Here is a 15,777-nt window from a genome sequence, read left to right on the forward strand (position 1 = left end):
ACGGATGCTTCATTTCTTACATTTCTTCAGAAGAAAAACAAATACTTGCGCTTCCAAATTTTCCTAACACCTGTAAGCTTAATGCCTCCAATCAGCACTTGCTCATATCCTTATCTTCAAGCCCATGTTATGAAGTTTTGATATGCTTTTTCCTTCCCAATGTGTCTCACTCCACATGGATAAGAGCCACTAGTAGAAGACTGAGACCAAAATCCTTGACTCTTCTATTGCCTACATTTAGCAATCAGCAACTGCCTGAGTATTGTGTGAGACCCAAAGCACTGCCGTGTATTACACACTTATCTCTGCAAAACCACCCTGCACAAGTGACAACTTCTAGGCAGGGGGGAGGGGGAATTGTGCAGCTTTGCGATAATTAAAGCATAGATGAGTGTCACTGCTGTAGATAATTATGCATTAGCAGTGAAATTACTTAATGGAATGAAATAAACTAAGCCAAATGTTTTGTTTTAAAGGGAATTTAGGGTCTGCAAAAGGTGCCCAACTGACAGCCCAGGAGAGCGAGAATGACAGTCCTCCGTCATTCACAAAAACGATACGACACCGCAACAGGCTGGCTGGCTTCCACCTCCCACCCAGGCACGGGGGGGAGCAGAGGAGAAGCTAAAGAACATTTCAGCCTCCCTGGTCATTCAGGCTCTGATCCATCTGATGAGCGCCCACACAGGGACCAGTCAGTCACCAAGTAGAGAGGAACAACTGACTGGGATCATCTCCTAAATAAAGATACCAGCTCTGATGAAATGGATTAATTCAACCCACGGATCTTCCATAGCCCACCCCTACAAACAGCCATCAGGAAAAAAGAAAAACACTTTTAATCACTGTCAGTACATACAAGACTCCAACCAACAACAGAAACAACAGGAGAAGCAGGTACATGGCCCACAACAAAACCACCTCCTCCCACCAAGCCCATGAGGTCTTCCCCCATCCTCTCCTCTTGCCTCAACAACTGCACACCTACACACACTCCCACCATTGCTCTTGTCTAGATGGCTCTCAACAGCATCCTCCTGCTCATTAAAACAAGGACTCTCAAGGTCAGTCAGAATTTATAAGGCAGCCATTTCATCTTTTGTGCTTCTCTGGCTACATTCCTTTCTAAAAGCTGCTGAACATTGGAGATTCTGCTGGGTCTGAAAGCCCTGCCAACACCAGGGCCAATTAGGAGTTTCAGGATGATGCATATTAAAGTTATTATGGGAGGCAGTTATGCAGCCAGAATAAATCTTAACTGAACCTTTAAGTGGTTTTTATAACTCTTGTTTCTCCTTTTTGAAAACAGATGAAAAGATACAAATCTCCTCCCTAAAAATGTGCAGGGATTCCAGCCAACCACCAACTTCTCCCTCAAGAGAAGATTCTGCCCTCAAAGCAATAATTCATTTTTGTCCAAGGCCAGCTAGATCATCTTTACATTTTAAACTCCAAATTACTCAAATCAGTCAGAAACTTACAATATCAGTGAAGACTACCCTGAGATACTGCCTTTACAAAAGCACTGTATACACATCTCACACTTCTGCTGAAAGAAACTCCAGTGGTTTTTCTGTACAGGTGGTCTTAGTCTACATAGTCTGATTGCAGATAGTCAAAGACAAAGGGACACAGATATTATAGTCAATTTTTACAGACCAGTTTTCATAGGTAGCATCTAATTAGAAGTCTAGGATGTAGGTCAAAACAGTGACTCTTAAAGAGGATCTGAGGAACGGAGGCAGCAACATCAGTTTTGATAGCGAGCATGAAATGTCATTAGGACAGCATGCGCCGCTCTCCTCCCACCGCTTCCAAGACCAAACTTGCTCTCAGCAGCAGTTATCTACCCCTCGAAGAAGTACTACTAGAAACCAACTAGAGAGCTGAAGACCAAGGAGGAATCTGAGGTGGCTGAGAACATACCACACCATTTGTGTGGAAACCTGCACCGTCTTCATGACAATCTTGTCCTCCCCGCTCTGCAGCCTGAATACACAGGAACTTCACAAGGTGCTAGACCCATGCATTTAAGCATGAAAGCGAGCCCCAGGAAGCATGGTGAGAAAGTGAAGATAGAAGCAGGCTGATTCAACATACATCTCCAGTTTGCAAATTATGTCAGTACATAGTGGCTTCACAACTCCAGATGATGTATTTCTATAGAAACCAATAAACTTCAAAAACTTAGGGTAAACTCATCCTGCAAAATATTACAGTAACTCCTGGAGAAGCTAGAGTCAGAATGAAACAAATAAGCAAAAACTTTGCGACATTTCATTGGTATGCAAGCAATTTGAGGGCTCAGCAGTTCCCGGTCCGCCCCTGGAAAAGCGTCTTCATGGGTGTCCCTTCACTGCCACCTTCAGGAACCACTCACTGCTGCTTTGAAAGTGCTCTCGACACAGCAGGAAAAAAGTATGAACTCGGCTAAGGCATCATCACTGGCATGCAACCGAGATGCACATTAAATTCCTTAGTTCCAAAATAAGAGCACTACAGCTAGCTAAAATCACATCCCAAAGAACTGAGGAGCAGAGCACAGAGTCTGCAAGATCAATACACAGAGCAACCGTCAGGCTGAGCAGTAGTTTTGACCCCAAATAAGATACATAATTCATCTCCCAGATTCTGCACAAGGCAGGTAATAGATTTTCCCAGATCCTAAATTCAAAGGGGTATTAATGAGGTTATGCTGTTTATGGATTGTTTATTAGACTCCATTTGCACCGTCACATTTTAAAGGCTCACTTGAAAAGCCACCAAACTCCCTCCCCTCAAAAATAATTTAAAATAAGCAAATCAAAACTGCTTTGCTAATGAAAGCAGAAAGTTTCATAAGAATTCAGAGTTGGTAATGAAGTGAAAGAAATAATGCATGAGTCAAAAAAGACACTCTAATATCGTTTCTTTATTTATTTACACACACATGCACAAGATGTACCTTGGGTCTCTGGACAGTATATTGACTTACCAGTAGATGACATGAATTATCAAGCAGGAAACTTAGTTCCAAATCAGTCTGCATCATAGCTCTTAAAATAGGCAAATGACTTGCTGAACTGCACAGTGAAGCCTAACCAAGCTCAACAGCAACATCTGCTGGCCAACAAGCAATTGTATGAAATCAGTCTAATTATATGGACATTTATTATTCATTCTTACAAAGATGTAAATTTTTACTGCAGTTTAAGAATGCCCAGTAAGACATATTTCTTGTGCAGAAAGCAGATGTAACTTCTAGACATGTGTGCAAACAAGGCAAAATTTTGCCTGCACTTGCACATGCATGTAGTCAGAAAAATCTGTCATCTACCATTACCTGCCCACCAAGGTACCGGACAGCAAAACACCGAAATTAGGAGAGATTAAAATTCATGTTAGTGAGACTATGCTGGAGGAAATCTCTCCTGTCCAGCAGCTTCACTCCCATCTGAAGAACACCCACGGTGCCCCCTGAACTACTTTCTTTCCTAAGGGAGCAGCCCACATGTGCAAGGCCTGAGGCAGCGAAGTATTTATCAACCACGCTAGTCCCATCTATGCAGAGGAGAATGGCAGCTAAGACCATTAGAGCTCCTTTCCCTCCAGGTGCCTTAACACATTCCTTATTAACCTTAGAAAATAAGCCTATGGCAGAATGACATTATTGGAGCAGGAGCATGGCTAATGGTCCCCACTTAATTTGGGCACAAACTGATACTCTATCTAGATTAACTACAATGAAAACTCTTATTTTTACCCCAGATGCATAAAATTTGATGAACTACTACTAAACTGTTCTAAAGAAAAGAAAATGCAAGTGGCTGGCAACAGCTTCAAGATTGCATTTAGACCTTCATCATGATCTGGAACAAGGGCAGAGTGACCCGAGAGCTGGCTTCTGAACAGCCATCAGATGGGAGAAGGTGTTGACACATCCCACTTCTGTTACCAGCAAAGGAACAATGTCAAATTCTTACTTGACCACATAGAACCACCTCTTTTTGCAGATTGCTGTATAACAAGAAATCACAGGGAAGTAGGTTTTTAATAGAACTCTACAATAACCTTCAGTAGCACAAAGCTTAGAAAAATTACACTGCAAAATGCTGAGCCTTGAACAGGAAGAGGCACACAGGCTGGTGAGGTAACTTTTTAAATGACAGAAAACTATAGGCTGGACCGACATTCATTATCTTTAAAATTTTAGTTTGCTTTGCAGTTTAAAGCTCTCATGCTTTTTCAAGTTTTGTACTTGAAACAAAATTCTTTCACCCTGCAAAATTAGGGAAGAGGATTTAAGAAACATGCAAGTTTATTTGCAGCTGACATAAGTTTTTGTTGGGGGTGGTTTGGGGTTGGTTTTTTTGTTTGTTTTGGTTTTTTAGGGTGCTGCTTTGTTTTGTGGTGGTTTGTTGTTTGGTTTTTTGTTGGTTGTTTTGTTTTGTTTTTAAACATACCCTTATTCCCAATCCCCCTTCTTCCACATTCAGCTGTTACACTAGGAGAGTGTATCATATGAAAATACAAAAATGACTGATTTCTCAGGTCCTCAGCTGGGAAGAGAACAGCTTTTGTCAGGAACCATTCGTGTATTGGAAGTTTGGAGGCTACAGAGGGGAGTCACAGTTTCAGCTCGGCAGTGCCAATTACAGCTACAGCAAGATGAATACCGAGGAACAAATCCACTCTGCTCAGAGGCTGGAGAGAAGGGAAAAGGAGAGAGAAGAGATACGAGCCTATGCGTTTAGAAAAAAAAAAGGGGCTTGAAGTCATCTGCTAGACAGTGAGCCACTTTTTCCATGGCAAAAGCATTAGGCTGAAGATCCAGTGAATGTACATGGCAAGCTCTCAGTCCTAATTGGAAGAGCACTGGTTATTTAACAAATGTATCCTCAGTCTAATGTACTATTCAAGTAGGTATTAAACTATGGAGCTTTTTTCTTTTGGACAGTAATTATACATAGCCCTGCTCTGTCTGTCTGTTTGATCAATTTTTACTCTCGACTCCTACTGCATCATCCTTCAAGTTTGCCCATTATCACAACTTCTTCGAGGCTAAAAAGGCTCTAAACCCCCAATGTAACACGCAGACAGGAAAAAGAAAGCCAGCTAAGTCTCTAATTCCTTCCCTCCCTCATAAGCTTGCAGGTGTTCTATTTTCATTGTCTAAAAATCAAAGAGAAAGTCATCAGCTCATTTCCTCTCCCTTAGTACAGTCCCTTTTAAGCTACTTTCCATCCTGTTTTACTCAGTACTCATAAATAATATACATAATTGCAGATGGTCATAACAAACAAGCAGAGAAAGTATACATATATAGTACAAAGGAAATAATAAAAATTCTGATGTGCTCCAAAAGCAGGAGGAATTCCTGGCAAATAGCAGCAGTTGCATCCAGGTCATTTTTTTAGTTGATATAAAGCAATCATAGAGCCAAAAATAATACAGGGACAGACTTTAGACAAAGCTAAACAAGGGTGCTGGCAGCTCACTTCCCTCTGAAGCACATATTACCTACCTCCTCCTCACATGCAATACATATAGCTACTTCTTCCCTAAAAATTTGCATTAGGAAGGAGGAATATTGCTCATGGAAAGATAGGTTTAAAACTGCTGAAACTCCAAAATACATAAGCAGCATGCAATTAGGAAGATGATATGCTGACTGTAATAAGAAACTCTAAGAGAGTCCACCCAGCCACCCAAGAGTTAACATTATGCGTTTCTCATCAAAACCTCTTCCAAGAGGTTAAGCACACAATAGACTATCTAAAGCACAGCTAGAAAGGCTGCTTGAAATTCCACACATGTGCCTCAGCAATGTATTTCTATTAATGTCCAGTGTGTGTCAGCGTGAAGATAAGGTACCAACATCATGTCCAACCAGTCAGCTAGAGAATGGGACGCTGTGTAAAACATTGTCTGATGCTTAGAATCCCGGAGAACAGTGGCGTTTGCAATCTCACCTGCTGCACACGTGCCTGATAACGCCACCAACGAGGAGAGGCGGCAGGAGCAAACCGTCCTGCAGTTTTGGGAAAGTAAAAAGAGAGAGAAAGAGGGAGGGAGAGGGAAGTGAACAAGGATGAAAATAAACTTCATCAGCAAATAGAAGCAGGTTTGAGGATGCCCAACTGTAGCAGAGGGTATAAACAAACTGGAAAAAGCCTCAGTGAAATTTACTCTTCGTATCAGCTTGCTTTAACTTTTTTTTAAGGTGAGAAATAAAGAAATAATACCAGTGCTTATTTTGGTTTCTCCCATCGTACCATGTAGACTCAGCTTCATCTTCTAGAACGATCCAACAAAGCTATTTGTATTGGGAGACTTGTGGAAGACATTGTAATTGAGGAAATGTGATCTTGAATAGGACACGTCTGCTCTGTTGGGCCTGGTACTTGGTGCTTGAGAAGCCCATATGTTACCATGAGCAGCTGCTGTATGGGAACCCGCTGGAATACCCCATGCCAGTCTGTGCTGTGCACTGATGGGTGTCATCACACAGGTAACACTCCAGCCCATCAGGAAACTTCCTATTAGCTGAACAGCTTACTAATATAATCTGTAACTTACCTATCTTTGAGAAAGGTAAACTGTATGTGGATGAAGGGGTGGAACGTAGCGATCCTGACTGGGAGACCACTGTGCATCAAGGAGGTGGCGATCCATGGAACAGTTAACGTGAGCAGGGGCAGGCCTGCGCTGTGCTGTGCTGCACACACAGACACAGCGTGGCCTTCAGGCCTGTCTCGTGCTGCACAGATTCCTCGCCATCGTAACAGAGGAGGCTGCAGGCAGCTGCCCCTCGGTACTGGCCCCTGTGGGACCTTGCCTTTATCTAAAAGAGCAGCAAGATGTTCTCATGTGAACATCCTTTACGAACGGAGTTATTTTCTTGTAACAATATAATTGCTCAAATGACAAAAAAAGGAGGAACCTCTCCATCTGCACAGCATGCCATGGGAAAATCCATCCAGGGTCTGCCCAATGCTGCATGAAAGCAGGGCTCCTGCTTTCTGAAAGGACGCAAGATTTACTTGCTATCTATAGTCCTCTTTCTATTCTATCTTATTAAAACAGCTATTTTATTAAGCCACTTGTCAGCCTGTCTTATTGAGACCCAGAAAGAACCCTGCACCATTTCTCCCTCGTGCCACCCCCCCTGTGTAGAACACTCTGCTCATCTCGGTATCTTCACCACCACCCCTCTGTTGCCAACGAGGATCACGTCAAGACATACACGTTACGGTTCCAAGAAAAGGTGGCAGAAGCACCAAAGCTAGTTTTCATGGCATTTAGGGAATATGACAGAAATGACATCCAGTGGCAGGTCACCTACCTCACATCCCCATCATTTGAGAGTGCAAGAGCAATTGAAGTGTTCCATTCAGTGCAAACTTATTTCCTAGCTATTATATTAGCCCTTTAAATTCATAATCTTGCTCTCTTTTTAAGTAACACTTTCCAGTCAGAAACATCAAGAAAATTTTCAGTGATCAAGGATCATTGATTCAAGATTCAAACACTGTCATTTTTTAGATAGAATGCAATGAATACTGGAAAGCTATCACCAAATACTAAGTTAGATACGTATAATATCCCAAATGCTCAAAACACAGACAAGCAGAATCATAATCCAAAATTAAGTTTAACCAAGCTAGTGGGAACTAAATTCTTATAACACACTCAGCCTTTATACACATGACAGTCTCATACCACAAACCATACCACATTTGACTAGTAGTGGAAAGGAAAGCCTACTGAAACACCCTGATGCACTACCAAATCTCTGTTGCTCATGCCCCCAAAATTTGCTGCAAAATTAGAACAGAATTCTACTGCTCCACAGTAGTCTGGCAGTAAAAAAAAAGATGCAGTGCTAGTTTTGCCAGACCATTCACAGAAAAATATCAACATATAATTTTCTTCTTTCTTTATGAATTGAATATTTTGTAGTTATAGATAGGGTGAAATGAAGGCTAATCTTATCTTTTGCTCCTTAAATGATGGAATAGCTTTACAGTAACCCTAAGTCAGAACAAATGAATCTGGAAGGAGTTTCTGTGGAGTATATGAACTTGGTAGACAAAAAAAAAAAAAGTATGAAATATGGGCACAGGAGAATTGAAGGCAAGACAGGGGAAGTAGGCAGCACCACAGACAACTTCGATTTTTTGCAGCTGTAGGATTTAAAAAGAGGCCAACCTTGTGATAAGGTCCCTTAGCCCAAGAGACTACAAAAATGAGAAGCTCAAACGACCATCAGCTGCTGAAATCTGCAAAAACTCTCCAAACACAAATTAACTTTCAGTCAGGAGATAAAAGACTAGCTGTAGAAACTGGAAGTTGTTAAAAAAATGCTATAAATGTCTGACAAATCATAGTAGCAGGGAAAGAAAGAGGAGGTTTTCTTTTGGTTTGGCTTTGGTTTTACTTTCTGGGTTCATTGTAGTACACATTCTCCAAAATTGCTTTAGTTAAATTTAGACCTCACTGATGCTCCAGAGACCTGAAGTTATTAGCTTGCTGAGATAGAAGACATGTAGATCCTCACTATGCCAAGCTTAAATTTAAAGCAAACCTTTCCAAAGTCCACCGTTTAATACTGCAAGATTACTTTCTATAGGGATCCCTTAAATGTTTAATGATTTCATAAAAAGAAGTAATTCCTTCACTGCAGAAATGCACCTACTTCTATAGTAGAAGGTAGCGGCCAAAGAGGAACCCAACCGCAGGGGAAAAGGAGGGATGTTCTGGACATAGACTATAGAATAACAGACCACTAACTTTAAAGACTCCACACATTAATACATTTTCTTCAAAGGACTGTCTAGAAAAGTATCTCTTAGCTCAGACAGCAAGAATGAGAGCGACAGAAGGAACAAGGTCTGAAGCTACTCAGCCTACCTATTTAAATTCCCCTATCAATAGCTTGCAACATTTTGTAATAAATCATTAAGGCTTAAATCAAAAACCACATCTTTCCATTTGTATCAACACATTTAAAAAGCAGGTTTATTCAATTAGTAAAAGCAATCAAAACCAACTGCATTGCAACTTCTAGCCAAAGATAATGCCACTCCTGCTAACCTAGTCAGAGTTCCCTAGCTGGTTTTGCATGTACTAAGGGTAGGTACGTGAGTGTTTGACACACAGTATGTGAACGATCTGCAAATACGCTGGGGATCAGCTTCATCCCAAACTGCAGGGAACAACGCTCATCAGGAGGTACTGCCCCCACAACTGGTAGTACCCACACTATACGTAGGAATTAACATTCTAGTAACTAAATGCACCAGTCATTTTCTAAAGAAAACATAATAATTAATTTTAAAAAAAAAAGGTGTCATTCCTTCAGTAAACACGTGTAGACGCTCGTTGCTAATCACTGTAACATCAATGAAAATCAAACTTGGAGAAAAATAACTGAATGGGCTTTGTCCTCATTTTGCACTATTATTTAAAACAAGCCTCCACACTTTCTGATTTAAATCAATGTTTTCTGTTTCACCCACAAAAAACTTAATCGAGAAACATTTACAGAAATTAAAGAACCACTAAACACTAAAACCCAAGATTTGCATTAGCAATGTCTCCTCCCAGAACCAACTTATTTCCTACATACAGGCTTGCAACTTTAGAAAGAGAAGGGTTTTAACTCAGTGTGCTACATTTTAGCTGCAGAGCAAACAGGACCAACAAAACTGCCCCGGATGTGAGCAGTATCCAAACCATAATGCAAAGCTCAGAGACAATACCTTTTCATTACATCAACTCCAATAAATAGGGAAGAAAAAACAACAAGTTTTGACGATAGAGGCCCAACCTTAAAACCAGCAGTCTCACTTCACTGATGGCCCCACGCTGTCACAGTTTCAACAAACACCATGCTACTACTGGACCTGAGCCGGTCACTCCAGCTTGTCACAACAATATGAGATTACACACAACAAAAGCCCAGTCTAATCTAGAGATGCTTACCTATGGTTAATCAGCCAGGATGAAGCTGATCCCCAGCTTATCACAAAGTAAATGAAAGCCTTAACAAAACTAAATCATGTTCAGCACCATTTCTAAAACCATCTTCAGTACCAGCTCAGCTGCATCTACAGCTGATACTGCTCTCAACAACAGTGGGCAATTCACAGCAAGAAATGTAAGCAAGATTGGCTTGAAACTTCATCAATGACCAGAAACCTAAAGAAAACTTTCCTTGAATGGGACAATTGGATAATTCCTCTACCCCCACAGGGCCAAAAAGAAAACATTACTCCACCTGATCCCTCCCCTACTACCACCAAAATTCTCATCCATTGTATCAATCTATGAACGGGCTGTTTATGCTGCTTTCAGCAATTTTAAGTAATTTTACCTTCACATGCTTTGAACTGTAGAAAAAAACATACCAGTTAAAATGTCAGCGGACCAATATACACTAAACCAAGGGTGGAAGTGTCCAAAGTATGCCACAGGCAAATCCCAAGAGTTCAGAATCCCACATTCACAAGTTGACACTAATATCAAAACCCACTGCCCTGATCAAAGGCATTCCCAGTCATGCATTCTTCCTTCAGCCCTTGTCTCCTGAATCAACAAGAGGATATGAGAGGCTCTGAAGGGCAAAGAGATTATTCCTGGGCAAGAATTCATCTTAAAAGAATCTGACAGCCTATGACCAATTATAATCAGCCACTGGAGCAACCAGAGATGGGACAAACCTTAAATCCTCGTATTTCCTCCCACACTCACATTCTGGGCCACACTAATCACAACGGTGCGATGCTGGAGCCACCAGAAAGCAAAGGTTGCCATCCAGCAAGCTACTGAGCAAGGTGCGACTAGAAGCACTGGGAATGGTAAGCTGTCTGTCATCGACAGCTGGAGAAACACTTTCCCAGCAATTTAGGAATTCTGTGCCCAGTCTATTTTCATGCAGCAACCAATGTCCATCAGTCTTGTCTGAAAAAGCTAATTATGGTGCAAAGTTTGTCCTACCATCACCCCATTTCTGAATTCATTCTTTCAAAGTGGGAAGGAAGAAGACAACTTTTGGTCAATAACTCTGACAAAGCCATTATCCTAGAGGTATTAAATGGGGAGATAAGAACTTCAGGGCTTTGCACAAATCATATTAGTTCAATTCTCAAATCCGGGTAATGCTTCTTTTCAAAGTATTAATTTCATTTATTCTATTTGCTCTCCCTCTGTCCTGATAACACAGGCGCACATGGCCCCTAAATGAGATCCTCCTATTTTATAAGTTATAATCCTGCCTTTCTAGAGCAGTAATGACATGTCTTCACTTAATCTCGTTTATTCCCCCCCCCCCCAGCTTCTGCTTTTCTCCATCCCCATTCTACATTGATTTGTTTCAAAGGTTTCAGCGAAAACCATCAGGCAGGGAGTCACTGGCTCCAAGAGGCTCATGATGCATATGCTGCACAGCCTTAGGAGATTACAAAAGCAGAAAGGAGAAAAAAGAGCAGCTTTGCTTGCAAAGTTTCTTTTGCTGGTAAGAAGGAGAAAAAAAAGAAAGCCAAAAGAACTGAGAGGTTGAGAGAAGAGGTTTTGATTAACTGGAAATTAAAAAGGAAAGATTCCTGGTATAGGGGAAAGGTGAGACTATTCACAACACAGTGAAGCAATTCAATAACTTAACTATGACAACTTTGGAAGTTCCTCATGCTAGAAACAAAAAAGGAGTTAAAGATAGCTGTATTAATTCTTGGATATTTCACACGAGACTTAAGGCATGCTACAAGCATAAGTTAAACACCCTAGGCCCTGCTGTGAAGTACTGTACATATAATCCTTGTTATATTGTAAATACCCACAGCATTAAATTATTCAGAGAGTCCAGTCAGCACCACGATCCTGCAGTGCTGTACAAACAAAACATTTTATCTCTAATACAAATTGGTGAGAGTTCTTCTGCAGCAGCTTAGCAGACTACTTCCATTTGAGCCAGTCCCACATGGTTAATCAAAAGCCATATTCACCCAGAGGGAAGTGAATGCTGCAGTGTTTCTACTTACAGAGCTGTTTTGCTTCTTAAACTAAAACTTTAAGGAGTTTTACTCAAAACCTAAGGTATCTAGAAGCTAAGTACCTTGTTCAAAGTCATGAAAAAAAAAAGAAAGATCAAGACAAAAAATGTAGAACAGGACCCAGGTACTTAACTCTAAATCCCTCTTGTAACCACTGCACCACTTCAAGAAAAAAGAAAAAACAACAAAAACAACCCCACAAAAAGCCAACAATAAGTTTTAATCTGCACCCTACCCCATAAATGATGAAGTAACTGGCCCCAGGAGCTGACAGCAAGTTCCTTATCAGAGGTTAGTTGTAGTCCACGCTCTCTTCAGGAATGTGCATTATATAATAAGACTGAAGAAGTGCTTCATAGCAATACTGCCAATAATAAAAGTCAGTGAATGGAAATCATAAAGAACAGATTAAATGACAAGCGACGTTCAGCACAATCAAAATGAAATAATTTCAAAATACAGCTATCATATTTGGATTTATGGTCTACAAGTGGTAAGGTTAAAGGAGAATATTGCAGCACTACTGCAGACAGCTGTACAAGAGAAGGCTACTAATCCCCGAACTGTTGATACATTAAGGGCACAGGGCAGCTCAAGATCTTACTGCAAATATTAAAATAAATAAATAAATAAATAAAACAAACCTTCCTAATTACACGTGGCATGATTTTCAATTTTTACTAAATTAAGTGCTGCTAGAAGCAAATTACTCATTTGTTGTTTCTTTCATGTTATTTCTTTCATGCCCTCTTGTTCTCTGGCTTCCCTAGTAAGTCACAACAACAACAAAAACACTGAAAGTTGTTCCCTTACAAATTCAAGCAGATAATTTCCAGTGCCATCTGCACCTGGACTACCACTAGGTACCTAGAGTTCCACTACTATCTTCTTCCTGAAAAGAGAAGACTGACCCAGAAGAGATGAAAGAGCAGCTCACACCCATTATTTGCCTCATATGCTAGGGCTAAAGAGCAGAAGAGCGAGCAAGAAACATTCAAGCCCTATTACAAATAAAGGAAGAAAACAATACTGGAAGACAAAGGACAGATATGATCTGAGTAGGATTGAGACAATACGATAAGGTTACCATGCCCAAAAGGAAACTGTAGCTGAGATAAAGCAAGGCTGATACAGATCCCAATAATTTAAAAGGCTGGTAAAAACAGTTCCTGCTTAGGAAGACACCTAGAAGCCAAGAGACAATAGCTTTGACCTCCTCTTTGCAAGGACAGGCTAGACTATTCCATTGTTAAGGATCTTAAATTTATGACTGATCAAGAGATAGTTAAAAAGCAATGAAATTTAGCAGTTTCTCTTTCTTGCACCACGTTCTGGGCTAATACTCCATGGTCACTATTTATCTTTTATAGGTTACACAAGGAGAGCCTGATCAGATTTTTGCAGAGCATCAAGTATGCAGTATCTGGGTATGTGACATCGCAGGATTAAAAGCTAATTCAAATAATAGAACAGCTTTTGTACGTTAGAGGTCAGGTCCCAACTCATTTTAGAGGTGCCCTCTTTACACTTCACAAATATTGCCTGACTCTGCTCGTCACTTTTCTCCAGGATTACTCTACACCTCACTGCAGGAGGGCAGGGCTCTACTTCTGAGCTGGACCACATCTTTAGATTGGACAATAAATCCACTAGGTTCTTCTCCACCCTCCTTACAAAAGTCCATTAATTGCATTCATAAAGAGAATATTCTCTTTCTAGTGGAGAGTTAATACTGCATCTCCTGACCCAGATGTCCTATGCAGAGGAACGGCAGTCACCTGCCTCAGACATCACTATTCTAAAAGCTCAGCAATTGTGCAACTTCCCATGGTTAGGGTACAATCTACCAAGAGGAAATTTCCTACAACACAGCAGCTGTTCACGAGCTACATCCAGGAGAGCAATCTCGGAGACCTACCGACCCAACTACATGCAAACGTTACCATGGAGTCAAAAAGCACAAATGGATCCAAAAGCACAAATGGACATATTCATAAAAGACAATTTCATCAAGGACTGTTAACCAACACAGTGAAAATACCTCTTGTCGAAGAAGCCTCTAAGCCCCAAAATGGCAGAAGTTGCAAGGGTATACAGGTGGGAAACACTGCTATACACTTGGTCTGTTCTCATGCTCTCCGTAAGCAGCTGCTAGGGATCACTATCAGAGATGGGCTACAGCTAGAAGGACCTTCTGTCTGAACCACTATGGCCATTCTTACATAAATTTTATTTCTTCAGCTCCCCAAAATATCTTCACATTATAACCTCAAAATGCTTCGCAGCCAAGTCACATGCCTGGGTAAGCCATGCCTATTAGCATTCAACATATAGAAAAAACATGCCCATAGAAAGGTTCTTCAGTTGAATCAAGTGCATGCAACAGATCGGTGGGATGGAAGAAACACAATAAAGACCATCATTACTCAACTCTGTCCTCTCCCCAAACCATCCTTTCAGTATGTACCAGGCAAGGAGAATTACTCTTAGTCTAGTTCTCTCAGTAAACAGCTTCAACGTCACAGTCTAAATGAACAAGCAATTCGAGCTCACTGGGGCAAGCATAGTCCCACCTCACTGTCACACCCCAACACCTCATACCACTGCAGGCCAGGAAAGAGTGGCAGTTCCAGTAAGACCCTGCATTGTTTACAGGCAGTACACCATTGCCATAGTAATGTTAGTATTTAAAAGAAAACAATATAAAATATTAATGTGAATATTAAGCACCAATGACAATCCCAATCTACTGCAGTGATATAAACCTTTTGCTCTGCTCAGTCTCATCTCACTGTACTTCTGCCTCCATCACTGCTCTTCTCAGCACTGGTAAGACAATAACCCAATGGGTTATCTCAGCACCACCAAGGTGCCTGACTAATAGTAAAGGCTGCAGCAAGAAGTCCCCACAAATAAGTCTGCCTACTGGGCAAGAACAGATTGGTTTGGGAGTCAGTGGTGTGTACAAAAGGGTTTTATGCTTCCCGGTCCCTAAAAATAAATCTTAAGCCTTCTTCAAAATGTTACAATACTTGACAGTTTTATAACAGTTCTTCTGTTACCGGCATCATAAAAGACTCAAACAACAGAACTCATTATTACTTTTTATTAATATGGGTATTTGCACAATTATACTCCAGAAAAACAGAGCACAGGATTAAGAAAAATGGAGCATAAGTTTCAGGATAGATCAGGTCAGCAGAATCTGATCCTGTATACATTGAAACATTCATTTCATACACCCAATAGTTTAAGAGTTCTCTCCCACTCAGACAACGACCCCATATACACCCACCACACTGACCTGCCACAGGTAAAGCTGTCCCCAGCACAGTCATTGCTTATGCCTTTCCCTGCAAGCTTGGCCTTAGCATCACCACATGACATGCTGCAAGTGTAGCTTGCCAGCTACACTGGAAGGCAAACGTAAGTGATGAGTTGGAAGGTGATGAGTGCTTCAGCTTAAATTAAAGTTTCTAAGCTCATCACACAAGTGACATTTAGTGAATCCCCTCAAGCAGAGATTTTAGCCCATCCTGTATGGAAACATACTGAAGTTTTTTGTTACTCACCAGCTGGGCCACTCTCTGCCTCTCTTCATTAGCGTTGTTCCTTTCCCACTGAAGAGCAGTATTCAAGGCCTCGGTGGCTGCTTCCCTTTCTCTTTTGGCCAGCCGGAGCAACTCCTCTTGGACCAGTGCCTGTTCTCGCTCATACCTGTATGAGCACCAAAGGCAAACAGAGA

General features: G+C 41.1%; 1 protein-coding gene across 3 annotated transcripts in view; it reads right to left on the minus strand.

The window, feature by feature from the left end:
* Positions 1-15,777, minus strand: part of CHCHD6 (coiled-coil-helix-coiled-coil-helix domain containing 6) — a 120,350-nt gene that overhangs the window by 96,792 nt on the left and 7,781 nt on the right. For all 3 annotated transcript variants that reach the window (XR_012777458.1, XM_075514134.1, XM_075514133.1), the window contains exon 4: positions 15,605-15,749. Coding sequence is in view for 2 of the 3 variants with exons in the window: in XM_075514134.1 (XP_075370249.1) it covers positions 15,605-15,749 (145 nt within the window). In the remaining variant the exon portion in view is untranslated. The remainder of the gene's footprint in view (positions 1-15,604; positions 15,750-15,777) is intronic.

The sequence above is a fragment of the Mycteria americana genome, chromosome 11 (assembly GCF_035582795.1).
Source record: "Mycteria americana isolate JAX WOST 10 ecotype Jacksonville Zoo and Gardens chromosome 11, USCA_MyAme_1.0, whole genome shotgun sequence".
Classification (NCBI taxonomy): domain Eukaryota; kingdom Metazoa; phylum Chordata; class Aves; order Ciconiiformes; family Ciconiidae; genus Mycteria; species Mycteria americana.